We start from the raw sequence: 26971 nt of genomic DNA on the forward strand, positions 1-26971 counted from the left end.
TAATTTTAACTTTGTAAAGTGTGATGGTAGTATTATGGTTCCAGTTTTGGTTTTGGGTTTTTTTTTTTTTTTTTTTTTTTTTTTAAGTTTTACTGAGGTATAGTTGATTTACAAGATTGTGATAATTTCTGCAGTACAAGAGTGATTCAATTATACACATACACACATCCTTTCTCAGATTCTTTTCCTGCATAGATTATCACCGAATATTTGGTAGAGTTCTCTGTGCTATAGCAGGTCCCTGTTGAAGAGTCCTCACAGAGGAGTTTCTGCTGTGGCACAGTGGGTTAAGAATGCAACTGCAACAGCTTAGGTCACTGCGGAGGCACAGGTTCGATCCCTGGCTCAGTGCTATGGGTTAAGGATCTGGAGTTGCCGCAGCTGTGGCGTTAGTCACCGCTGCAGCTCAGATTCAGTCCCTGGCCCAGGAACTTCCTTATACCACAGGTGTGGCCATTAAAAAAATAAGAGTCCTCACAGAAACACATACTGAACCATTTAAACCTGAAGTCCATCAAGGGATCTGTTTCAGAATAATCTGGGGCCCAGGGGAAGTAGGCACAAGAGATGGAGTATGACTGGCCATGAGTTAATTGTTAAACCAGCGTGATGGGCACATAGGAGTTTATTATACTATTCTCTCTACCCTTGTATGTTTTAAATTCTTCCTTAGAGTTTTATAAAGGGGGGAGAAAAGTCAAGCAAATAGCCTAATACCTTTCTGTCCCATCACCCAGCTTTGGCAGTTACTAATATTTGGCCCCCAAAATAGAAAGTTTTCAAATAGTGTAATCTTCACAGTTGAGAGTCTTTTCCTGACCTACATGGTAACTAAGTTTTAAATTGTGATTGTAATTTGAAGGGAATGAGTTTATGTCGAGGAAACAGATAAAGGCTGTGGGCAGCTCATGTCCATTTGAAGAGATTCTTCAACATTTCGGTTTCAGCCTTACCTTGTTGGCACCACGGCACCTAGGGCTGCTGCCACTGCCTGACCCTACCATGCTTCTGCTGTCTCCCAGCCTGGTGCCTGGTTTCCTCTTCCTCTACCGTGGTCCACCTAGCAAACTATTACTCATTCTTCAGAGCCCTGCCCAATTATTCCTTCTCCTTTGCATTTTTTTCCTAACCCTTCCAGGTAAAGTTAGCCAGTCCCCTTACAATACCCTCTTTATTTGCTCAGATATCAACTTGGGTTAGAATCAATCATATCAGGTCTGTCTCCTCCGTTAGACTGTGAGTGTGACTCACAAGAGGGGATTTGCTTTATCACTTGTGTGGCTTGTACTTGGCACATGGGCGGCTGTCAGTACAACTTGCCAATTTGTTGTCTGTTGTTAAATTACCAGGGGAAGGAGGTCACAACACAGAGAAAACTGTCACATTCCTGAAAAGACAGGAGTCTGCACTCCCTTCCCTGGGACTTTAAAGCCGAACAGGTGTTCCAGGCCTTTAGCACACTGGACAGGAGGCCAGGTCTGGACAAAGAGACACAGCCTGCCCAGAGCAGAGTCAGGGAGAACCAGGACTAAAGCCACACCATTTGGTGACGTGGTAAACATAGATGCCCAGACCTGGACCTCGAGCCCAGAACTCCCAAGCCCATACCCAGAACTGATGCTGCCATGAAGTCTGCTTCAGCAGCCCCTTCCTCAGCCACATGCAGGGGCTTTCCCTCGAGGTGCTTATGGAGCCCCAGGTAAAGTGTAACTTTCCAGCCTTGATCCTCTCATCCAGAAGGGGCGTGAGAATTCAGAGGTGCTAGAGTTCCCTTCTGTGCCTGTGCTGCTGGCCATGGTGTTAAGAAGGATTCCAAGGTCACTCCTGAGCCCAGCAAGAACACCAGCAGATCAGCGCCTGTAGAGCTGGGCACAGGGTGACAGTGTGTAAAGTGTGGCTGCTTGAACAGGTCTATTCAGCCTTCCAGGCGTGAGAGTTTGTGAATCTTGAAATTCTTTGTTTTTTTCTAGGCTGTCACTGTTTTTTCCTTTAAGGAAAATTTGTCTGAACTAATAGAACTTCTTTGTTGTTGCAGATATGAAGACAGACATGCCTGTAATCACCTCAGAGAAGTAAGTCTTGGTGGACTTTGGACATGGTCAAAATTATGGTTTAAATCACATCTATTTTTAGGTAGCCTTTTCTGATATGGTTCTCAATTTTTTTTTTTTTTTTGTAGTAGATGTGTCCTTGAGAATTATGTCTGAATGTAATTGTCAAATCATATTTGAGATGCACTAAGTTTATTTTAAAAAATAATCCTGGGAGTTCCCATCGTGGCGCAGTGGTTAACGAATCCGACTAGGAACCATGAGGTTGCGGGTTCGGTCCCTGCCCTTGCTCAGTGGGTTAATGATCCGGCGTTGCCGTGAGCTGCGGTGTAGGTTGCAGACGCGGCTCGGATCCTGCATTGCTGTAGCTCTGGCGTAGGCCGGTGGCTACAGCTCCGATTCAGTCCCTAGCCTGGGAACCTCCATATGCCGCAGGAGCAGCCCAAGAAATGGCAACAACAACAACAACAAAAAGACAAAAGACAAAAAAAAAAAAAAATAATAATAATCCTAAGCCATATCCTTTGCCAGTTAAATTTCTTCCGCAATATGACCATTTTCCTGTCATGAATGTTGTCTCTAGGTGCTGGGATAACTTAGATTGGAGCTGGCCTCCGTGCCCTGTGTGGGCATAAGTGGCCCTGGCCTCCTCCCTCACTCTGCACTGGTGGGACTAGAGAAAGAATCCTTTCCTCATCCTCTCACAGACATGATTCCTTCTCTGGGCTTGTTTATGTTGTTCCCATTGCCCAGAACACTTGTCCCTCACCCACTAGGCACGCACACTGCCTCGCCGTTCCTGCATGTCCCACAACCCAGCTTACTTGCTGCTTTGCTGGAGCACCCCCCTCCACACCACCACCCACCCCAGCCCTTGTTGGAGGCAGGCTGTTCCTTGGGCTCCCGGTGGTCTGTCTCAGCTCCCTCATCATGTCCATCACACACCTGATCTTGTATTGTCAACACCAAGTGTTGATGGGGGGCAGGGACCATGCCTGGTTCCTCTCTGAGCCGCACCCTTAAGGGTCCCTCAGCAGGATTTTGTTGAGTAAATGCCATCCATCTGAGTCCTCATCATCCATGAGGTACAGCTCAAACTGCAGCTCTTCTGAGAAGTCCCTGGAAAGCGCTCATGCTGCCTTGACTCTTCCTCTTGCACGTGCTGGCCAAATCTGACAGCTGCTTCTGGTCTCCAGCCCCATGGCTAGGGAGCTCCAGGAGGCAATGGCACCTAGGAGATGTCAGGGCTTCTCTGGCTATAGCTGCAGGCTGGGGGTAAGGAGGCCTGAGAGAACCTGGCCCAGCCCCCATCACAGTGGGGGCTGCATCCAGCACTAGGACACAAAAGCCCCTCCCCCAGAACCACATCCTGGTGACTTGAGAGCCAGCCAGTTTGAATATGTGAGGTTCTGGGTGTGGAGGTGGGTGCGGGGATGGCCCCCCATCTGGAGGTTTTCCCTTGATGAGCCAGTGTAGAATGTGCCACACTCTAGGAATTTTACAGATTCATTTATCAGTTTCCTATGCCCGCCATGACAAAGCGCCACAAACTTGGTTGTTTCAAAGAACAGCAATGTTATTTCAGTTCTGGAGGCCAGAGGTCCAAAATCAAGGCATCAGCAGGGCCGTGCTCCTTCAAAGGCTCTAGGAAGGGTCCGTCCTGCCTGTCTCAGCTTCCAGTGTGGCCAGCAGCCCTTGGCCTTCCTCAGCTCGCAGACCCACCACTCTAGTCCCCTCTTCCATCATCATAGGGTGGCCTCTTTTGCATGTCTCTGTGTCTGTAAGGACACCAGCCAATGTGACCTCATCTTAACTTGACTACATCTTCGAAGACCCTGTTTCCAGATAAGGTCACGTTTGCAGATATCGGATGTGTTCCAGCTGGCCACATCTGACAATTCTGTCAGGAAATTATGCCCTCCCTGCCCCTCTTCCATCAACACTTGATTCATCATCTGTTCATAGTACTTGTAATCACCTAAATATTGTTAAATGTTAGAAAATTAGGCTCATTTTCATTTTTTTTAGTTTATTTTCCACCTTAAGTACTTGTAATTGTTTCTTTACTATTCCCTCTGAAAGTTGGATCCATCTTTCAAGTGGACTCACCCTAATGGGTCTTTTCTGGGCATCAGTTGTCCTTGGGTGATAAAAACCTTCCTGTGATCCTTTCTGGAGGCAGCATCCAGACCCAAAGGTGATGCACTTGGGGGGTCAAGTGTGTAAGTTGTGTCCTGGAGGGGCCAGCTCTGAAGGAGGTGCTACCCCCACCTCTCATTTGTGACCATATTCAGCCTGCACTTACTGTGGGCACCATGGGTCAGGCACTGGGTGGGTGCTGGAAGAAGGGGAGGTAAAGGTTCTCCCCTCGGGGATTTACAGTTAGTGGGAGAGGAAGTGAAGACAGTTGACTCTGCTGTAATAAATACTGTGATGGAATGTCACCATCATCATCGTCACAGCCAGTGGTACTGATTCCCCAGCAGTGCCAGGTACCCGTCCATGTGCTTTAGCCATATCATCTCAGTCCATCTTCTTAGGAAATGTCGGGCAGGTGTGGTCGTTTCCATCCTGGATGTAGGAAAGCTATGCAGAGCTGCCCAAGTCCATGAGCTGAGCCCGGTGGTCCAGCACCAGAGCCTGGGGAGTAGGGGTTGTACGTACTGACATTTCTTGAGCACATTCCATGTAATAGGGGCTGTGCTAAAAATGGCTTTATGGATTAGCTCCTTACATTCTCATGTCATCCCTCAGAGCTATATTCTGTGATTATCTGTCTTTGACAAGTAAGGAAACAAAACCAAAGGAGGTTAATTTACTCTCTTGAGTACTTAGACCTAGGCAGCCTAGCTCAAAACCATTGTGCCGTAAACTTCCGACAGTAAATAAGCATTAGTAAGAGGTGCAGAAGGGTGTCTCTGCAGGTGGAAGAGATGTACTCCAGGGCAGAGGCACGTATGGAGCTGAGGCATATTCAGGCCCCACTCCGTGTTCCTGGGCCCTGAGATGGGCCTGCATCACCAGTCTCGTTCCTGCTTCTAATCTTAGTGGCTCCCGTCTCCTTCCGCCACTCTCCCCTTAGGTTTTCCCACTTTTACTTTCCTCTTCCTGCCGCTTCTCCAGCATTTTTCTGGTTAATCGCAGCAGGGCTTTTTAAGGCATTACCAGCCAATGAGAGGACACCTGCTGTGTGACCTGTTGACTTGTTGTGTAGCTGGCTCCTGTGTCACCAGTCTGAATCAGAGGCTTTTGTCCTTTCGTCCACATGCTTTTGCAGCCTCTGTCGCATTGAGTTTCCAGGAGCAGAACATCTGAGCTTGTGAGAGGCAGGAATGTGAGTGATCCTGGGACTTGGCATTTGATACAGCCCAGCAGCCACATCAGATGGTGGTGCTGCTCTAGGGGCAGAACTCTGTTGTCTCACCTGTAACTTTTTGTAACTGGGCAAGTCTTCAGGGATTGCCTTCAAGTTTAATAAACTAATCGCGTATTCTCATTAAGATATACTTTGAGGAATTCCCATTGTGACACAGTGGAAAGGAATCCGACTGGGAACTATGAGATTGCAGGTTCGATCCCTGGCCTTGCTCAGTGGGTTAAAGATCTGGTGTTGCTGTGAGCTGTGGTGTAGGTCACAGACAGAGCTTGGATCCTGTGTTGCTGAGGCTGTGGCGCAGGCTGGCAGCTGTAGCTCTGATTCAACCCCTAGTCTGGGAACCTACGTATGCTGCAAGTATGGCCTTAAAAAGCTAAAAAAAAAAGAAAAGGAAACATATACTTTGAAAAGTTATGGGGGGAAAGGCCATTTCTGTTAGGATGCTTGGATGTGTATGACTGTAACCATTTCTTTCCATATGCAGTAGAGACATCGGTAAATACTGTGAAAAATGACCATTGAAATTCTCACCTTGCTTTCCAATACTACACAGTACTGAACAAAGACACTATGTGTGATGAATGGGATATATATCTGCAAATGTCGTGATACCCAAAACTGAAAATAATACAAAAAAAACCCTGATAAAGGCCATTTTCTCTTTATATTTACCTAAATCATTTGGTCCACCAGTTTTAAATTACATAGATTTTCATACTGTGTTAAGCTAGGATCATTTTTTTTTCAAATTAGGCAAATTAAATGAAACCCTGTAATAAAACCAAACAAAAAGTAATAGATAATTATTGCAGAGCAGTTAGAAAACACTGAAGAGTGTAAAGAAAACATTTACCTGTAACTCATTATTGAGAAAAACTGCTGTAGGAGTGCCCCTGGTGGGGCAACAGGTTAAGGATCCCCTGTTGTCACTGCCATGGCATGGATACTATCCCTGGCCCTGGAACCTCACATTCCTCAGGTGTGACCCCAAAAAAACAAACTGCTGTAAACTTTTCAGCATATTGCCTTCCTGTATTTTCACATGTTCCACTTTGGTTTTGTTGTTTTCCGGCTGTGCCCTCAGCATGTGGAAGTTCCCCAGGCCAGGGATCAAACCCGTGCCACAGGGGTGACAACGCCACCAGGCTACCAGAGAACTCCTGTCTTAAATATTGACATTTAAGTGTTGTTAGTAAGTGTTTTTCTGTTCTGCAGGTATCAGCGCCGTGTGGAATGGGCCACAGAGCTCCTGCGAAGGCAAGGCCAGGATGAGAGCTCAGTGCGTAGGGTCCTGGAGGATTACACTCAGCCCCTAGAGCATCCTCCAGCAGAAAGGAGCGACGGGGTTCAGTTGTGTGATGAGCTGAGCTCTGACATGGTTGCCAAAATGGAAGGCACGGCCGATGGAGAGAAGCTTTCTGCCACGAATGGTGTTGCAGGAAAGTCACAGGATCTGGAGGATCCCAACAAGCAATCAGACCACCAGCAGGAGAGCTCTGGGCTTGACCCACTAGGTGCGGGTGAATGCATGATGGAGGTCCCCACACCCCTGCCTCCTATCTGCCATGACAGACAGGCCACGCTCCTTCCCATGGGTGGCACTCAGCCTGAGGACCACAGCCAACAGGCCAGTCTCGTCTGTGCCCGAGAGGGAGGGCCTGTCCATGAGTACGTGCTGGTGGAGGAAGCCGTGTGTGACGGGAGTGAGAGGGAAGACGCCCCAGCCAGGGACGTAAGTAGGAAAAAAGGGATTGACCACTCTCTCCAAAGCCATCTGTTTCTGGCCCAGAGGAGATGCTGGCCAACTGGGTTGTCCCTCCTCAGAACAGGTAGCAGGCCCATCCTAGTCACCCAGGGTGGGAAAGCTGGTGCAAGACACACATTGCAGACCCTCTGAGGGATCCAGCCGCCCTGGGTCCCAGCCCTTGAACTCAGCTGTGAGGGCTCTTTCAGCTAAAACCTCAACATATTTTAGTAATTTAACTTAAAAAAAAAATTTATATATATGTATATGTATATATGTGTGTGTGTGTGTGTACACACACACACACACACACACACACACACACACACACATATAAAGCAGGTCCAATAGTGTTCTCTCCCTTGTTGAGGAGAAGAAACGCAGCAGTCGTTATACAGTTGAGTATAGCCATGGGGTGGGGTGCAGGTGCAGTGGTCAGTGGTCACAGGAGGGGTGTGGGGGCAGAACAAGAGCCACTTCGTTACGGGAGGGACAGGATGACTGCCCCAGAACTAATAGCTAAAAGTGAGAAGCAGTGTAACAAATAATATATAAAACAGCCATTTGAAAAAATACTCTCTCGCCTTTATAAAGTCTCATTGAGAACCTAGGCGCATGCCTCTGAGGTGCAGTCAGGTGAAAAAAGGCAACACAAAATTGACCAACACAATGATCACAACTGTAGAAAAAACTCATGGGGGATAAGAGAGAGGGAAGAAGTCAAAATGTTAATACAGTTGACCCTTGAACAACATGGGTTTGAACTGCCCAGGTCCACTTACTATACAAGATCCATAGTAAACACTGAAGTGCTGCACAGCCCACAAGTGGTTGAATCCAAGGGTGGGGGTTGGGTTGAGTTCTGTGCAGAGTTTCAACTGCGCAGAGGGTCAGGGCCCCACCCACCTTGTTCACAGGTCAGCTGGGGTAGAAAAACTAAAATTTCCTTTCCTGCGTAAGTAATTTTTAAATGTTTTTTAACAGAATTAATCCAACACATGTGAATCTGGGAAACTTAGAAGAAAAATGTTCACTTTAAAATGCAGCCTCCCCTACATACATATATATAGTGCTTCCGTTGGTTCTGTATGTATTTTATTTTTCAGTTGCCACAAAAGAAGAGACTGATATGCAGAAGAAATCCATACAGGATCTTTGAGTACTTACAGCTTAGCCTAGAAGAGGTATGTTTCCAGCATGTTCGTTTTATCTGTTGAACTCTGGGCCTGGGCAACAGCATATAGATGAGTCCACCTTACACACAGTCCAGTCTGCAGTTCAGTATTGAAATGGCCACAGGCAGCCTCCACAGGAGGCCTGCTTGCACTTCACTCCTCAGCCCTCCTTTCGATTCTCACATGTCCATTTGGGACGTCTTCCCTGTGTCATCCCATAGAGGCCTCAAGGCCATTGTCTGAGCACTTCTTTTCACATCGAGGTTCCACATTGTCCAGATATTGTGTCACTAATGTTTATTGACATTAGTTAATGTTTATTGGCATTAGTGTCACAGGTTTATTGAGATAGTGCACATGCTGTACCATTTCCTCATTTAAAGTGTGCAGGTTAATGGGCTTTAGCGTTTCTGTGGAGTTGCACCAGCTTTTCATAAGCTGTGATGTGTGTCTCAAGTCATGTAGCGACTGCTGACTAGTACACAGATTCTAAGTGTGTCCCTTTGCAGGATTACCAGCGTGTGTTCTCTTAATGCAACACCTGCATCCTCAAAAGTTGGCTGCATGTGACTTTCTAAATGTGGCTCATATTTTCCCTCTTTTTTTGGTGTTCCTCTGTCCTGTAATCACATCGAGTGCAGCACCCCCTCGGTGCTCATGTTTATACTGTGGACAGTGAATTTGATGATGGTGACACCACACTCGAGTCCTTGGCCTTGCCCTTCCCTGGGAGGGGCCCTGCCCACCTGGGCAGCTCCTGCAGCCTCGCGTGCAGATCTGGGTAAATCTGTGGGTGCTTGTTCAGCACATCCACGCTGGTCACTTCATAAATGTGTTTGCAGAGAAGCCATTGCGTCTCTGTTCCCTTCATCTCCTGGCCTCTGCTTCCTTCCTTGTAACGAGGCCAGTGGTACAAAAAACAGGATTTCACAGCAGGAAAGGATCTTTGGAATTATTTACTTCATCTTCTCATGTCACAAATGAGACAACGTTGTCTGTCGTCAAATACAGTAGCCACTAGCCGCATGTGACTGTTTAAAATTGAACAAAATTAAAAATTATTTTCTTGATTGTGCTAGCTACATTTCAGACACTCAGCAGGCACATGTGTGGTTAGCAACTGCTCTATTGGACAGTGCTGTATTACCCATTCTCTAGGTCCTTGACCTCTCCGAGCCTCTCATTTCTTCTTTATAAAGGGAGGGTTATGTAAGACCTCATCCGTAGGATGTTCCGGAATTAAATAATGCACGTGATGGGTTCAGCACCACTCCTGGTATATCGTAAATGCTCAGTAAGTGTTAGGGCCTGCTCTTCTCATCATTATCATCAAGTTACTTGTAAAAGCTATTTAGGGGCTGGTTGGAATCCTTTCTTTTCCAATCGATATTTAGCAAAAATATTCACCGAGTACTTACTTTGTGCCAGGTTCTGGGCTAAGTGCTAACAGCAGAGAGGTGAATACAGTATGGCTCTGGCCCTGTAGATGGCCCAGCGCTAGTTCAGTGTAGTGTGTACACTGGGCCAGCGTGGCACCTCTTGTATACTTGTACCTAGTGCCTGATATCTACCAGGCCTTTGGTAATTATTTGTTAAATGCATGTGTACAAGGTAGGTATAGAATTTGACCGGAAACTGATGGGATCCAAGGGGACACGAGCTAGCTGGAAAGATTTAACAGCTTCGGTGACTCCTACACCTGTTAAAGAATAAGTAAGAGATTGCCAGATGGACACGGGAACAGCCAGCCCTCTCATGCGGTTCAGCCCTGGATGCAGCAGCTTAGGAGGTGAGGTGGGATTGAGGAGGATGTGTCTGCGAGTAGGGGTCTAAACTGGTCCTGGCAGCTCGGGGCACTGCAGGTGTCTGTGTGAGGGCGGGGCAGGACCAGAGCCGGCATCAGTGTGAGTGCAGGCAGGAGAGCTGGCCAACCTCTCTGCTATGGGGAGGCAGCAGTAAGAGGAGAGGGAGGAGTAGGTGTCAGCAGCTAGGGGTTCAGCCTCCTGGCTCCAGGAGGGTGACCAGTTGATGCTTTTTACTGACAAAAAAAAAGTGTTGCTGTCTTGCCCCCTCTTCCCAAACACCCCCAAAGAAATGCTGGAGTAACAGGAGATAGATGAGGTTGCTGTCATGCTTAGAAGCCAGTTGGTTCTTGAGACTCTTCCAGGAATGTGTTGCAGAAGCGTCCATGGAGCATGTAGCTAAACCCAGCTCTGCTTCCCCACCCCGTTTTGGCAGCTTCCCTCGGATGAATCACCATGTTTGGTGGCACCACCTGTTCAGTGTAATGTGTTTCTATAAAATGTCCATCAGGAGCTCAGGCAGACCTGCCGTGGGGGTTCAAAGCAGTTCTTAGGTGTTGAGAATGGTAATGCCAAGCTGACTTAGAGGTCTGTCTCTGAGAGCTGCTTCTCTTTACACTGCTTTGGGCCCTGACCAGATTTTGTGATAAGACATTAAAACCGTCATTTCACTCATCTTATTAGGACTATCAAAGTAAAAACAGCCTCCACAGACCTCCCCTGTCACTGATGACTTAACTCTAAATGAGACCATATGGTTATAAATCTCATCTTCCGCCCTCTCTTTTTTTTTTTTTTTTTTTTTTTTTTTTTTTGTCTTTGCTAGGGCCACTTCCGCAGCATATGGAGGTTCCCAGGCTACAGGTCTAATTGGAGTTGAAGCCGCCAGCCTACACCACAGCCACAGCAACACAGGATCCAAGCCTCGTCTGCAACCTACACCATAGCTCACAGCAACGCCGAGTCCTTAACCCACTGAGCAAGGCCAGGGATCGGACCCTCCACCTCATGCTTCCTAGTCAGATTCGTTAACCATTGAGCCACGACAGGAACTCCCTGCCCTGTCTTTTAAAGAGAAAGGAAACCAGTTGCATGGAGAAAAACCATTTAGTCACTGCCTATTATGGACCAATTGCACTCGATCCTCTTCTGGTGAAACATGGATCCTAAACCCCTTCCAGGAGCAGAGCATACAGCGGGGGCCTGTTTGCTGGTGTCCCCGTTCTTGGCATCGTCTTGTGTTTATCAGAAAGTTATTTTTATTTCCATGTAGGTGTGATTTTACTCAGCTAGGACCATTTCTCCTGCTTCCCCGAGTGAGTGAAACATGGTGCCACATAATGAAGTTAACAGAAAGATGGGATTTACTTGGTAGGAAATCCCTTTCCAGCAGTGGTGACCAAGAAACTCATGTGCTTACACAAGCCAAATGTGCACTGCCCACTCTCCACAAATTCTACGTAGTTCTTTCTATAATTTTTTTTTCCTCAGCTTAATATGGTTATTTTATGAAGGAAAATCCAGTGAGCAAAGGTTGTTGTTAGACCGTTTTGTTACATCATTTTTCAGTTTAGCTATGTGGTTAATGCATGGAAAATTTCATACAAATGTTTTTTACTGATTCTAAACCATCTTGTGACATTCCCATTTTAATCCTTGAAATTTGAATGAATCATGTATGTTTTAAAATATGTGACCATCGGATGGTGATAAGGACATTAATTTGTATTTAAGGCAAAGAGAAATCAGTATGTTAAATAACTTCTGAAGAAAGTGGGGCAGTTTCTGATGAGCATTTTCTGCTTGTCTTGTTTTAGGCCTTCTTCCTGGTCTATGCTCTGGGATGTCTGAGTATTTACTATGAGAAGGTAAGAGAATTTATTTATACACAATCCACGTAGAAATCTCCCTGATGTTAAAAGTGGGTTGTAGTAATTTCCATATTGCTTTAATACAAATGTGTCTATTTTCAGTGGATAAAATCAGATTGAATTTTTTCTCTAAATCTAGGCTTTGAGTCCTGAATTGGGACTGTTCAGGCAAAAGCCAGTTTTGACCCTTTTAGACTAAATACCATTCCCAGAGACTAGGAGGAGAGCAGTATCTTACATAGCGTTCAAGAAACCTGTGTCACAGTCGTACCAGACACAAACCACAGGAACGAAAACTGCTCATGTTTAACGCCTGCTTCAGGAAGGGCTGTGAGTTGGGTACTTCACTTGCAGTACCCAAGGCATATGGAGGTTCCCAGGCTAGGGGTCCAATCACAGCTGCAGCTGCTGGCCTACACCACAGCCACAGCAACGCCAGATCTGAGCCATGTCCACAGCTTACACCACAGCTCATGGCAACACCAGATCCTTAACCCACTGATCAAGGCCGGGGGTGGAACCCACATCCTCATGAATACTAGTTGGATTTGTTACCACTGAGCCATCATGGGAACTCCCTACCTGCAGTACTTCTGATCCTTATCTCCATCTCTAAGAGTTATAGCTGAGGTCACTGAGGCTCGGGAAATAAGCAGGTCACACAGCTGGTCTGGATAGAGTTTGGGTTTGAACCTGGTTGGAGGCAGCTCCAGTGCCCGTGGTTTTGTGCTATAACTGCTGCCCTGAGAAGAACGTTAGTCCCATCATAGGTCTGTGCCAGGCCTCCCTCTGATAGAAGGATTAGGGATGGTGGCGCAGGGTGAGGGAGTGATGGGGGCTTCAGCTCACTCTACTCTGCTTTCTGAACTTTGGCCCATTGGACCACGTGAACATGTTACCTAATCAAAATAATTCACATTAAAATTAAGAGGAAAAAGGTAAGCAGAACTAGTACCCATGAAGATGCGGGTTCGATCCCTGGCCTTGTTCAATGGGTCAGGGATCCAGTGTTGCCATGAGCTACAGTGTAGGTTGCAGACTCGGCTCGGATCCCATATGGCTGTGGCCATGTTATAGGCCGGCAGCTACGGCTCTGATTAGACCCCTAGCCTGGGAACTTCCATATGCCGCAGGTGTGGCCCTAAAAAGCCAAGAAAAAAACAAAGAAAGTAATTGTAGTCTGTTCTTCAGAGTACATCTTTTTATCATTCCTCAGATTCTAACTATATACAACTTCTTCACATATTTGGAAACAGGTGTCTGACTGATGGGTGACTCATTTTTCCAGATGGTGGCCTCTGTAGCCCACCCTGCCCCCTCCCCTGGGCCTCAGCTGACATTTGTCAGAGCATCACAGCTGTTCCTCGGCCTTGGAAACTCAGGGGCTGCCCAAAGTGGAAGTTCAGTCTTCTCTACAAGACTGTTCCTTGTCTGGGGGCAGCAGGATGGGGGTGGGGTGTGGATTTGAACATCACACACACAGAATTTCCACCTTAGGAACAACTGTGTAAAAAAAAAAAAAAAAACAGCACCCAAACTCTAGTTCACATTTATGGTGTTAACGTCCCAGGCTAAAACACACTGAGTGAGTCTCACTGCATGACTGAACCATAAACCAACTGAAGAACTGATCTAGTTACTGAGTGCTGAAAACTTGTCAAACTTAGCTTTTTTTTTCTGTTACTGTTTTGACATATCAGAATGTTCTTTGAACTGAACCGGTCTCAGTGTCTTCAAGTCCCACCTTAGAAACAAGATTCTCTTCTAAGCAGTTAGGTTTTTTGTGTCATGCGATAAATTCCCTAGTTCCAAAGACTAAATGGAGCATCTTTTTTTTAAAGCTTATCAGAATTATTTTTTGACTTTTCTGGATGTGGCCTGCCATAGCATAGGTAGGTCTGTGGCCATTGGAACGTGCACCCCCAGCTTTGGGTGACACCTGGCCACCCCGTTCCTCTGCCTGGACATTTGTTCCTTTTCCTCTCCTTCCAGCACTGCCCTCTTCCCAACACGCAGGGCTTGGCTGCTCCCATCTCCAGTGCTGCTGTCTCGGGGTGGCAGGGGGAGCCTCAGACGGGAGTTACATGCATAATTGTAAATTTCCTGGGATGCACATTAAAAGGGTTTTTTTAAAAAAAAAAAATACAAAGTCAGCTGAAATTGATTTCTGTTATCAACATAGTTTATTTAATACAACACAGTCAAAATTACTGAGATAGTTCCCATTCTTGTCTTTGTAATTCAGTATGTATTTACGCTGCAGCATGTCTCAGTTCAGGCTGGCAACCACCGCACCAGACAGCACAGGTCTGGATCTTCTGGTTAAACCCTTTGTTATGGGCCCCGTGCTTGTTTATCTTCAGCTCATACTTAGTGTGGACATTGATTCCCGGGCCAGATAACAGGTGGACACATACATATTAATGCCTTGTTTTCCCCTGCAACTTTAGGAGCCTTTAACGATTGTGAAACTCTGGAACGCTTTCACCAGAGTCCAGCCTACGTTCAGGACCACGTACATGGCTTACCATCACTTCCGAAGCAAGGGCTGGGTGCCCAAAGTGGGACTTAAGTATGGAACAGATTTACGTAAGTGATTCTTGGCTTGGCAGGTGCAAGAACCAGGGTTGGCATCAGATGAGTTATATGCACTATTGCTGGGTTTTTTTTCTAAAATGATGTCCTGGCTTAGATAAGAATGTTTGGATTGCAGTGGAGGGTGTGTCCAGAATGATCAAGAAAACAGTCAAGGGGAAAAGCCTGGGATAGAAGCCCGCAGCAAGTCAGGCTTTTCTTCTTATCTGCTCTGGGATCCTAGAAGAGCCCACGGCCTCTCATTAGCATGTGGTCTAGCTGTGTCAGGCAGCCCTGATCCTCTGGAGATGATGGCAGATGTGACAGTACCATTACTAGTGGTGGTGTAACCATGGTAGTAATCACGGCTGTCACTTACTGGGCCCTTGCTGTGTGCCAAGCATTGTATGAAGTGATGAACATGCATGAACTCCTTTAATCCTCACGGCATCTTTATGAGGTCAGTGCTCATGACCCTCCATTTTCTGATAGGGAGACTGTAGTTTTGAGAGAAAGGGTCATTTGCCCCTAAAAGGTTCCAGGGCCAGTAACTACAGAGCTGGGCTCTGACTTTTGGAGCCCAGGGTCTTGGAAACTCCTACACAGTCCTACCTCCCTGATCTTTGTGAAGGTGAGGAGTCTGGATACAGGTGAGCGCTTCCTTCGCCGGGTGATTGCTGAGGGTCTCATGTGAGCCAGACCTTCTTAGGTGCTGAAAACACAGAGGTAAACAGATAGAGCTGCTTGGGTGGAGCTACTGGCAGGGGAGACCAAGAAGCCAGCACCTGAAATTACATGTACTGTGATTTCAGGGAACTAATTAAAATAAAGCAGAGTAAAGGGGCAGTCAGGGCGGTTAGAGAAGGACTCTCTGCAAGATGTGCCCCAAACATCAGCCTCAGAAATGTGACCACAGTGAGAGAATGGAACACATACAGTCTGGGGAAGAACACAGGAAGCATCAAGGAGCAGAAAGTGCAAAGGTCCTGGGGCAGGAATAAGCCTGGCCAGTCTCAGAAGCAGTACAAAGACAGTGCGTCTAGAACTTAAGAGACCCCAGGGAGTAGTGACAGAAGGTGGTGTCAGGGTTCAGCTGGGGAAGGTCATGTAGGACCTGACAAAGACCTGGGATGTCATTCTGGTAGTTGGAAGTCTTGGGAGATTTAAGTAAAGGAGTGGTTTTAAATGTAATGACAATTTAATAGGACCTTTGCTTTCTTGCTAATAGGGGCAGCAGGGAGGGAAGCAGAGGGAATAGTTCGGAAACTGACCTTGACCTGCCTACAGAAGGGATGAATATCAGGTTTGCTGTAAGAGGAATTCAGAATAATGCCTGGATATTTGGAGTTGTGTTTTGGACGTAGTAAGTCAGCCTGGTGGAGCTAGTGCAGAGATGGACGATTCTGGAGCCCAGAAGAGCCTTGAGGTGTAAACATGGAGGGTTGTGTAAGGGGCACCTGAAGCCTCCGGACTGGGTGAGTGAGCATAGACCCTTGGGGCTCCTTTCAGCCCCAATGCTGCTCCTTTGTTAAATCCCTGAACCTTTCCCACATCCACCATTCGAGGGTGCTTCCTGGGTGATCTTCAGAATTGTGTGTGAGGTTCAAACAACAATTTCAAGGTATATGAGAGGCCTTCCAGGAAGTCATGCCCCCCAGGTCTTCAGAGCTGTCCCATAATTGTTCCATATGCTTTTGAGCCTTGCCTTTTTAAATATTCAAAGAAAGCCAGTTCAAGCTTTTAGATCCTTAAATGCTCTAAAATTGAGTGTGCTTAACCTAGAATCATAGAATGGTCCCAGTAGCCCCTGAAATCTTATTCAGTATATTGTAGATTGGTGTATTTTTCTGTGTCAAGAGTCTGTAACTTTCACTAAATTCTCAGAGGGGGTCAGCAGTCATAAATAAAGGTTACAGAGTGCCCATTCCTCTAAGATAAAGGGTTCCTATTCTTGCTTCCAAGCCTGGATTTCAGGTAGAGATACCTTCATTCGGGGTCAGCACACACATGGTCAGGATCAGCTCAAGGTCAGTCTGCTAGGTTTCCAGACAATTGCAGTTGCCCACAGGTCACGTCCTTTAAATAAGTGATGTGCCTCTTTCCTTCCTTGGCTTCCCGCCCTGCTCTCCTTTTCATGTTCCTGTAGAATAGCCTCTCAGTGTAAATGCCTGTCAGGCCTTGGCCAGTGTGCTCATTATGTGGGTGAAATTTGAGCAGGATTTTCCAGTCCACAAGGCTGCAGTGATGCACTAAGAGGTGGGGGAGGGGACAGAAAGAACTCTTTGGGCTCACAGCCGGCTCTACCTTTTCCTGACTGTGTGACTTCAGAGAGGTTACTTCATCTCTCTGAGCTTCCATTCACTCATCATGTAACATGGATAACATTTTTATAAAAAAATGTTACAAGGGAGGAGACCTTTGGTGAGTTCCTGTAAGCATGTATTTTTAGTACACAAGCCACTTTTGTGGATGGTGGGTAGAGAGAACTATCCTAATTTAAAAATATACTGCCTTGGACTTCCCTGGTAGCTCCATGTGTTAAGGATCCAGCATTGTCACTGCTATGGTGCGGGTTCAATCCCTGGCCCAGAAACTTCTGCAGGCACAGCCAATAAATAAATATAAAAACAGGAGTTCCCGTCATGGCGCAGCAGAAACAAATCCAACTAGGAACCCTGAGGTTGCAGGTTCCATCCCTGGCCTCACTCAGTGGGTTAAGGATCCAATGTTGCCATGAGCTGTGGTGTAGGTCACAGATGCAGCTCAGATCTGGTGTGGGTGTGGCTGTGGCTGTGGAATAGGCCAGCAGCTATAGCTCAGATTAGACCCCTAGCCTGGGAACCTCCATATGCCATAGATGCAGCCCTAAAAAAAAAAAGACTAAATAAATAAATAAACTACCTTATAAGGATGGATGAAAGGACAAACAGATGGATAGACTTTGTTCGTTTTGTTTTTTTAGGGCTGCACCCTAGGCATATGGAAGTTCCCAGGCTAGGGATTAAGTCAGAGCTGTAGCCACTGGCCTACACCACAGCCACACCAGATCCAAGCCACGGCTGTGACCTACACCACAGCTCATGGCAATGCCGGATCCTTAACCCACTAAGCGAGGCCAGGGATTGAACCTGTGTCCTCATGGATGCTAGTCAGATTCGCACTGAACCACAATGGGAACTCCTGGATAGACCTTTTTTTAAAAGGAAATAAATACATCAGTGGCTGTCTCCCACCTCCCTAAGGCCTTTGTCCCCCCAGGAGGGGCGCGCCATGCACTTGGAGCCCCTGTGTAATTAACATGAGCTCAGGTTTCTGGCCCAACAGCACCCTGGGGACTGTCTTCACATCCCAGCTTTAGCGGAGTTCAGGAGCAGTGCTAGCCTGGGACAAGACCAGTGGCTTCCTAAACTTGACCTCTCTTCTAGGCACAGCTAAAATTATTATTTTAGTTTTGAAGGCCAGTGAAGGAAGTTTCTGCTCACAGAGGTAATGACTCCTGACAAAAGGGCCATGATGAATTCCACATCTTATCAGGGAACCTCTTCCCTTGACTAAGTCTTGTCAATCAAATTTCATACCAGGAGCAGTACTTGGAACAGGTGCAGCCACTGGGTCAGTTGGCCAGTTGACCTTGAGTGCCCACTGATGAAAACCAGGCCAGAAACCCCTTGGGAGCCTTTCCTTACAGCTCCCCACCCCCGCCCCCGCCCTTGAGGCTGGTGGCACTCACCTACTTCTGTAGCTGAGGTTTAGAAGGGTCAGGAAAGCTGCTATGGACCCCACAGCTAGTAACTGTGATGACTGGGGCTCTTTGAGTCCCAGCTCTGGATACTTCCCAACACACCTCACTGATGTTGCCAGCCAGAAAGCTAAACACCAACTCTGGGTTTATGTTTTTGCCTTATATATGCAGTTACTGGCTGATTTAACTTGATTTAACCCAAAGTTCTAGTTACTCCTGAGCTTTCTTTCCACCCATTCCACTTTTGGATTTATGCTAAGTCTGATCGCATGATTGCACAGCTCCCTGCAAATTACAAGTTGCAAAACAGGTAGAAGGAGGGGAGGTGCCAGAAGCCAGCAGAGTCATAGCGTCCAGGGCTTTCAGACCATCATTGGCCACAGGTCACGACATCCAGCCCAGAGCTGGTGACTGGCTCCCCGCCCCTGAACCCCACTGCCCACCTGCCCCTCCCCTTCCTCCAGGGAAGGAGGTGGCATCAGCCCTGCTCCTCACAGAGCAGGGAGGGGCACCTCTGTCCCACCCCCATCTTTGGTTCTTTCCAAAGCCATCCTCTTGGCTTATTTTTCTTTTTTCTTTTTTAATTTTTAAATGATTTGATAAGTATTTTTGCATGCAGCTCCTGAGAATATTCTCCTTGTAATTATAGCACCATATGACACCTGTGAGAAGTTAGGAGAATTCATTCATATCATCTAAATATCTAGTCCATATTTCAATGTCCCCACTTGTCCCCACAATGTCTTGTATGGTTGTTTTGGTTTTGATTTATTTTTGTCCGGCTCCATTCAGGTTCATTGATCACATTTAGTGCATTTATCACTCTTATAGTTTCCTAGGGAGGCCAGGAGTGCTTATTACAAACTGGGGTCTAGAGGCCAGAGGTCAGAAGCAAGGATTGGGCAGATCCTGACACACCCTTCCCACCCATACCCCTACCCCATCCTCCCTCTTCCAGCTCCCCGGTGCCAGGTGTTCCTTGGCTGTGGCTGCATCATCCACGCCCTGCAGAGATCCTTTCCCCAAGTAAGGTCACAATCACAGGTTCCAGGTTGGGACGTGGATGTGTTTGGGCGGCCACCATTTCACCACTTCAGTCTGATCTTTTAATGAAAGAGTCCCTCTCCTTTGTGTGTTTCTGTGACATTGACCTCGAAGAATCCTGTGGGGTGTCCCAGTTTGGGGGTTGTGTCCAACTGCTTCCTCATGATCAGACGGAGGCTCACCATTGTTCAGCACCTACAGCAATGTGTGCTTATGGGGCCATAGCCAGGGGTACGTGTCCCATTGTCCTGCTGCTGGTGATGCTGTTTGACCCTTGGGCTGAGGCAGTTGTTGTCAGATGTCTGTCATAAAATTTTGGTTTACCCTTTGTAGTTCACAACTTGTATGTAGAGTGAGGCTGAGCATCTGGTGCCCCAGTAATTAGAGCAGTTGCCTAAACTTACTACTGCGCTGATCACCATTTTCTGGCTCTGTCATTCCTTCAGCACGTCACGTCTGGCGTTTTGTAAGAAAGCACCTTTCCCCTTCACCCTCTTCTTTCAGACTTTATACTTGTTGCTATTCTTTATTGGGTTTTTTGTTTTTGTTTTCCTTTGGCCTTGCCCAGTGCATGCTGAAGTTCCTGGGCCAGGGATCAAACCCATACCACAACAGTGACAACGCCAGATCCTTATCCCACTGAGCGACCAAGAAACTCCAAGCACCCACTACTTCTTAGACTTCTGAAGCTTTTGTCTTTCTACTTGGGGAGGCATTTTTGTAAAACTATTTCATTTTTCTCTCCGAATACGGTGCCATCATTGTAATCACTATTATCCGTAACTTTTTGAGCACCTCTATCTGCATTATTACTCCTGTTTTCCATAAGGCGATCGAAAGCCAGGGCGTCATCATGTGGTCTTGGCACTGCTGAGCCTTGAACTAGGGTCTGACAGATATCCTTGTTCATGCTTTTAGCCCCTGAGCCACCTTTCCATTCGTGGTCAGTTGTCTGAGGGTCCAAATTGGGGGTTGGAGCTGATTTCAGGCTGTGCATGTCCCAGGTGCATATTAGCTGATGGATGTGTAACTGATCATAGATCATGGCTTGTGAGGGATAGAAAAGATATTAATTTCCCCTCATGCATTTTATAATTTTGGAGACTGAGCCACAACTAGGAGTGACAGAGACGAGACCGAAGCAGGGCCTTTGAACTCAGTTTCATCCTGGTATGTGGTCTCATTCCTCTGCACCACAGCCCCAAAAGCTGTTACTCATGTGTTTAATGTGTGCCCTTACACAGTGAATTTGAGCTGACTTGTCAAATACTTTAAGTGCAATTAGAAATCCATTAATAAAAACGAAATGCAGAGCTCCCTAATGGCCCAGCAGGTTAAGGAGCTGCTGTCATTGTCTGTGGTGTGGGTTCAATCCCTGGCCCAAGAATTTTCACATGGCCACGGGCACAACCCCAAAAAAAGAAAATGTGACATGGAAAACATCAGTGAAGGGTTACTCTATCATCCATGACATCCTACCTGGTTACTGACCTCACAGTGCCTGAACCAAAGGGAAGTGTGATGAACTACCAGCTCCTCAAAGGAAACCAAGCTTTTCAGTCTTGGTTTTTGCACAGGGGACAGTCAAGAGTTTACAGGTATAATTGTATATTAGTTAAGATCATTCCTGTAGCTGTAGTTAGATATAAACCCCAAATTTCAAGAGCTTAACACTAGAAGTTAACTTGTGTTCATGTCGAATCCAAAGCCTGTGTCTGAATGGTGGGTGGACCAATTCCCAGAGGGGCTGCAGGAGCCTGGCTTCTTCCCATGGCCCCACAGTCTTCACACAGCTCCAGAAAGGGACAGGCAAGGGCTTGGTGCCAGGCAAGGTTTAAGGCCAGCTTGGAGGTGCCCGCAGCATGCTGGCTGCCTGGGAGGCGGGGATGGCATCTTCCACATGCCCAGAAAGAGGGGAGACCAGTTTGGTGGTAGGTCCCCAATTCCTGCTGCAGGCTCTGTGCCCCTCCCCTCCATAGGGTCCCCTGCACATCCACACCCACAGAAGACCCCAGCCAGGCTCCTCACCAGGCAGCTGCTCTTCCTCCACAGGCTGAATGAGACAGGCAGACGGATCTTTGAGTGGCTTATGTGCTTATGTGATATTTCCCCCCATTTGACATTGAATTTTTTTAAAGTAGGCATGTGTCACTCATCTCTAGCACCAATACCCTTCAGTACCAGCTGGAGGAGCTGAGACACTGAATCACATCAATTTGAAAGATTTGAAATGAATCAGTGTTGGCCCATGTTATACCAGCTTCACATACTTGACACGATTTCAGGCTCTCACTCTGGAGAGTGTAGACAAGAGAGGATTAAAACACTTGTATTTTGGGATTCATTTGTGGAGTGAGGGTGGAACGAGGGTATTAGGGTCTCCGCAACAGATTTGCTCTGTTAATTGCTTTTTGTTCTGTGGCAGGGGGCAGTCTGGGTTATAAAAACACCACCAGGCATATTATAAATTACCCACATCCTGAGCACTGGATGTTTGTGTCCCTTTGGAGAAGAAAACACTTTATAAATAATAAAAGAAGAATTTGATTTCAAATGATTATGCGTTTTTTTTTTTTTTCTTTGCAGTGTTGTACCGAAAAGGCCCTCCATTTTACCATGCAAGGTTTGGAATTTTTTTTTTGGTGGTGGGGTGGGGGGCTTTTTAGGGCCACACCCATGACATATGGAAGTTCCCAGGCCAGGGATCTAATCAGAGCTGTAGCTGCTGGCCTATGCCACAGCCACAGCAACACCAGATCCAAGCCCTGTCTGCGACCCACACCACAACTCAGGGCAACGCCAGATCATTAACCCACTGAGCAAGGCCAGGGATCAAACCTGAGTCCTCATGGATACTAATTGGATTTGTTACTGCTGAACCATGATGGGTACTCCTGGAGTGGTTTTTAAATAAGTTAATGGCTTAAAGGGACAGGAGGAAATTTCTGAGCTCCAATTTAATTCTCAGAAGCACACAATTAGAGTCAGGTTCCTCCTGGCCTGGTAGGAATAGATACTCTGTCTGTGCCTTAGATGTTAATATTGTTTTGCTATCTACAAGATAATAAATAGATTATGATGATGTATGTTTCAGTATTAAACATTGAGTTAATCTGTTTAGTTATTACTATATAGTAATTGTTTATCTTAATATCAGTGAGCACTAGTATCTAAACAGTTGTGTGAATTCACAGCTTTCATGTTGAGGGAAATATTTCTGTTCCTTTCCTGTAAGTGTTGCAATCAGGCTGACAGTTTGTAATGTCAAGTGTGAGTTTTAGATTAATATTTTTCTCAGTAATAGTTTAGGAATTTAGGATCAGATGATGTATGTTTTATTTTCTGTATTTTCATTCTTGGTAGGACAGACAATGTTCTTTCTTTTTAAATGGTTTGACTTCATGCTTTTTATTTTTATTTATTTTATTTATTTATTTATTTATTTATTTATTGTCTTTTTAGTGCCACACCCACGGCACATGGAGGATCCCAGGCTCAGGGTCTAATCGGAGCTGTAGCTGCCAAGCTACACCAGAGACACAGCAACGCCAGGTCCAAGCCGCGTCTGCGACCTATACCACAGCTCACGGCAGTGCCGGATCCTTAACCCACTGAGCGAGGCCAGGAATTGAACCCGCAACCTCATGGTTCCTAGAAGGATTTGTTTCCTCTGCACCACAACGGGAACTCCCATGCTTTTTATTTTTAAAATGCCCTCTACTTGTTTTCCAGTTACTCTGTCATCATCGAGTTGGTTGACGACTGTTTTGAGGGCACTCTTCGAAGACCTTTCAGCTGGAGGTCCCTGGCTGCCTTGAGCAGAGTTTCAGTCAGCGTCTCCAAGGTAGCGCAGCATCAGCCTAGGTGTTCACATGTTGCTTAATGGGTTGGATTTTTGTGTCCCAAGTGTGCTGGAAGCTGAAAAGTCATCCAGCTGCCAGGGAGGCCCCGGAAGTAGGTCTTCCTCACCGCTTGGTGAGGAGTCAGAGGCATAGATGCTGAGTGACCAACCCAAGATCACACAGCTCATGTGTGGAGCTGGGGTTCATACCCAGAGCCTTGTGACCTTCTGGCTTGTGTTCTGTGTTCCACTGCCATCAAAATAGGAAAGAAATTTCACCTTATTCCAGGACTGTGAAGAATGAAAGTCTGTGTTTGTTGTTGCTCATTAATTCCTCAAATTCTCTGTCCCCCTGTGTGATGGCCAGTGAAATAGGAAGGGCCAGTGGGCACCAGATGCCAGCTCCCTGCTGACAGGTTAAGTTGCTTAGGCTTTAGCCTATAAAAGTAGTTTTGTTCTAGAGAAATGTCCCTGGGATTTTTATGCCCATATTATAGGAGTTGTTGCTTGTATTTACTATTTGTAATGCTGTGTTAATAATCTGTCTATGTGCTCTACTTGCATTCTCTTGCCATGTCAATGATGACTAAATGACAGGTCTTTAGTCTGCAATGTGGGCCCAGTTATGTTCCCAGGAGGAAACAGGCATGCTCTGAGTTTCCCAGAGCACATGGCTCGGAGGGATGAAGATGGCCTCCATTTCCTGCACACTCACCCCATTTTTATTTCTGTTTTTTGGGATACAGAGGTTGTTTTTCATGTCTCAATAGGAACTTATGCTGTGCTATGTGATTAAACCCTCCACCATGACTGACAGAGAAATGGAGTCGCCAGAATGCATGAAACAAATTAAAGTTCAGGTAGGTGAACTCAGAGACAAATTCATGTCATCCCAAAGCTCTTTCCATCACGTGTCCTCTGAAACACGTGGTCCCGAGACAAGACAGGAAACCGTCTGGCCGTGGCGAGAGCCCTCTCAGGCCCTTTCCCGATGCGCCCGGCCTCCCTCCCCCTAATTCCTGCCACTCCTTGTCCTGCAGTGTCCTCTGGTTTTTGTCCCCACCCACCACTCTGCTGAAACCACTCTCCCAGCCAGCTTGGACCTAGTTCTGAGTTAAACACTGGCTTGGCACTGGCGTTCTCTTCCTGAAATGCGCTACCAGAAAACTACAGCTGCAGCAGGAGTGGCTTTTCACATCTTTAGGGGGTAACTGTGGCCAGTGTTCCCACATAAGGTTTGCTGGTCCACATTTCTCCAGATGTTTGGTGACAGGAACGGGAGCAGGTGTCATCCTTGTGCAGACAGACAGTATTTTGTGAGTGTTAAGGGGAAGCCTTATGCCTGCACATTCCTTCGTTGCTAGTTTTGAAGTTCAGCTGCCTTTTTATTTTGATTGGTTACAGGAGGTGATTCTAAGCCGTTGGGTTTCTTCACGAGAGAGGGGCGACCAAGACGAACTTTAACAACTCAGCCTCAGGTGTCTGATTTCACGAGCAAATACCTACTGAGTCTCCTATGATAAACCAAGTTCAGGGTGAGGTAAAGACTCCTTCTTTTGTAATCACCCGCTAGTTTAAAAGTCTTCAAGGGCATGGCACTTCCACCACAGGAAAGTGTTAGTGTTTTAAAAGTTAAAATTGGGGAGTTCCCTGGTGGTCTTGTGGTTAGGATTCAGTACTTTCACCTCTGCAGCCTGGTTCAGTCCCTGGTCTGAGATCCCACATCAAGCCACTGCACAACACAGCAAACAACAACAAAAAAGAATCTATGCTATTCACATGGTCCTGCAAAGAAATAAATGCAAGTTACACTTGCATGGGGAAGAGAGTCGGGGGCCAGGCCTGCAGATTCTGTCCCCAGATCAGCGCTGGCTGACCCCAACCCCTCCCCTCTGGGCATCGTCGTCCTGCAAGGAGGCAGGACTAGACAAGCCCAAAAGAACTCTTCAGCAGCAAGGAACTTCTGTTACTCTCTGATTTCACCTGAAAACAGTGACGATTTACCTCCGGCCAGCACTCTGCAGTTCCAGAGCACTTTGGGGCACATGCCTGTCTCATTACCCACGTCCAGCCTGTCCTGGAAGAGGCCGGGTGTGGATCTGGACATTGCAGGACCTGCTGCTCCATTATCTTAAATGAAGAAAACAATAACGTGTCTCATCTTGTCCAGGAACTTCAGTCAGTTACTCAGTCGCAGGAAATTCTGTTTACTACCTACCGAGCATTTCTGTATCCTAGGGAGCATTTAAGAACAAGAATTGTCTTAATTATTTAATTCTCAGTGAACTCTTTGGTGGGCATGTTGTATAGAGTACACAGTATTGTACAGTATTAGATAAGATTGTATCTAGCTTCATTGAACTTGTAAAATAAAAATGTTTGCTAAAATAATGTACAGAGATAGTGAATGCAATTAACCTTTGGTAAAACACAATAAACAAAGCCCTTTTTAAAACTGCTTAGATGATAATGAAGAGTGGCCAGAGGGGTGAGAGGAAGGGGTGTAACTGACGTTGGGGTGCTATCTGAGTCCATCCAGTGCCCAGATTCACGTCACTAGCAGGCAGGCTTCTTGGCACTAAACATTCCAGAAGCAGACAGCTAAGAACACTCTTTGGAAGCTGTGAGATGAAAAACCAAAATGGGCTCCTGTTTGCATTCCCTTGCCCATGGTCTTGGACCCTGGACAACAGAAGATTCTGCTAGGCCGTGGTTTTTTGGGGGTTTTCGTTTTTGTGTTTTTTGCTTTTTAGGGCCGCATCTGCGGCACATGGAGGTTAACAGGCTAGCAGTCGAATCAGAGCTGCAGCTGCCGGCCTACACCACAGCCACAGCAACTTGAGATCCAAGTTGCATCTGTAACCTACACCACAGCTTACAGCAATGCCTGATCCTTAACCCACTGAGCAAGGGACCAAACCCACATCCCCATGGATACTAGTCAGGCTCATTACCTCTGAGCCACAATGGGAACTTCCTGTGGCCATGTGTTTAATGCATGCTTTTGCTCTCACAATCCTGAAACCAGATTGTTTTACCCACACCACCTGCATTTCAAGATGTGGTGTCCAGGAGTTCCTGTCGTGGCTTAACAGTTAACAAACCCAACTAGCATCCATGAGGACGTGGGTTCGATCCCTGGCCTCACTCAGGGTTAAGGATCCAGCATTGCCATGAGCTGTGGTGTAGGTCACAGACGAGGCTCAGATCTGCATTGCTGTGGCTGTGGCGTAGGCAAGCAGCTACAGCTCTTACTCAACCCCTAGCCTGGGAACCTCCATATGCCGCAGGTGCAGTCCTAAAAAGACAAAAAGGCAAAAATAATGGTAATAAGATGTGATGTAGCTCCTCCTTCTGCTCTACCTGTGACGCCCTTTACTTTGAAAGAGCCTCTGGTAGCCCTTTGCTCTTTGTTAGTGATGTGAACATTCAGTCAGCATTTTTACCGTCCACCTTGCTCACTCTGGGCTTCTTACAAAGTAAAAGACTTGGCTTTGAATCACTTTCTCAAAACCTTGAAAGTCAGCAAAAAACTCCAAGAGCTCTTTCTTTCCCGTTCCCTTCATCGTTTGGAAAGACACAACTTGCCAAGCCTCATCAGTGCATTGAGTGCCCTTATGGTAAACACTGTGCCATGAATCCTTTCTCCAAGTACTATCATCCTCTCAGCACTACAGGTACAGTGTCACCAGCTCGTACGCCTTGACAGTGTGGGGACTCCTTGGAATAAAGGCTATATTAGAGATGCAGG

The 26971-nt window shown here is 46.6% G+C and overlaps 1 protein-coding gene across 3 annotated transcripts in view; it reads left to right on the plus strand.

Moving 5' to 3' along the window:
- The window catches only part of TSEN2 (tRNA splicing endonuclease subunit 2), a 40019-nt gene extending 14341 nt beyond the window's left edge, over nucleotides 1-25678 (plus strand). For 2 of the 3 annotated variants that reach the window (XM_005669795.3, XM_013981990.2), the window contains 9 exons: nucleotides 2036-2072; nucleotides 6643-7159; nucleotides 8278-8355; nucleotides 11966-12016; nucleotides 14470-14608; nucleotides 21966-22002; nucleotides 23112-23223; nucleotides 23991-24080; nucleotides 24625-25612. In XM_005669795.3, coding sequence (XP_005669852.1) covers nucleotides 2036-2072; nucleotides 6643-7159; nucleotides 8278-8355; nucleotides 11966-12016; nucleotides 14470-14608; nucleotides 21966-22002; nucleotides 23112-23223; nucleotides 23991-24080; nucleotides 24625-24684 — 1121 coding nt within the window. In that variant the 3' untranslated portion in view covers nucleotides 24685-25612. Of the gene's footprint in view, nucleotides 1-2035; nucleotides 2073-6642; nucleotides 7160-8277; nucleotides 8356-11965; nucleotides 12017-14469; nucleotides 14609-21965; nucleotides 22003-23111; nucleotides 23224-23990; nucleotides 24081-24624 lie in introns of all 3 variants that reach the window. The other variant, XM_003132372.6, reaches the window with a different exon arrangement.

This window comes from Sus scrofa, chromosome 13, assembly GCF_000003025.6.
Source record: "Sus scrofa isolate TJ Tabasco breed Duroc chromosome 13, Sscrofa11.1, whole genome shotgun sequence".
Classification (NCBI taxonomy): Eukaryota; Metazoa; Chordata; class Mammalia; order Artiodactyla; family Suidae; genus Sus; species Sus scrofa.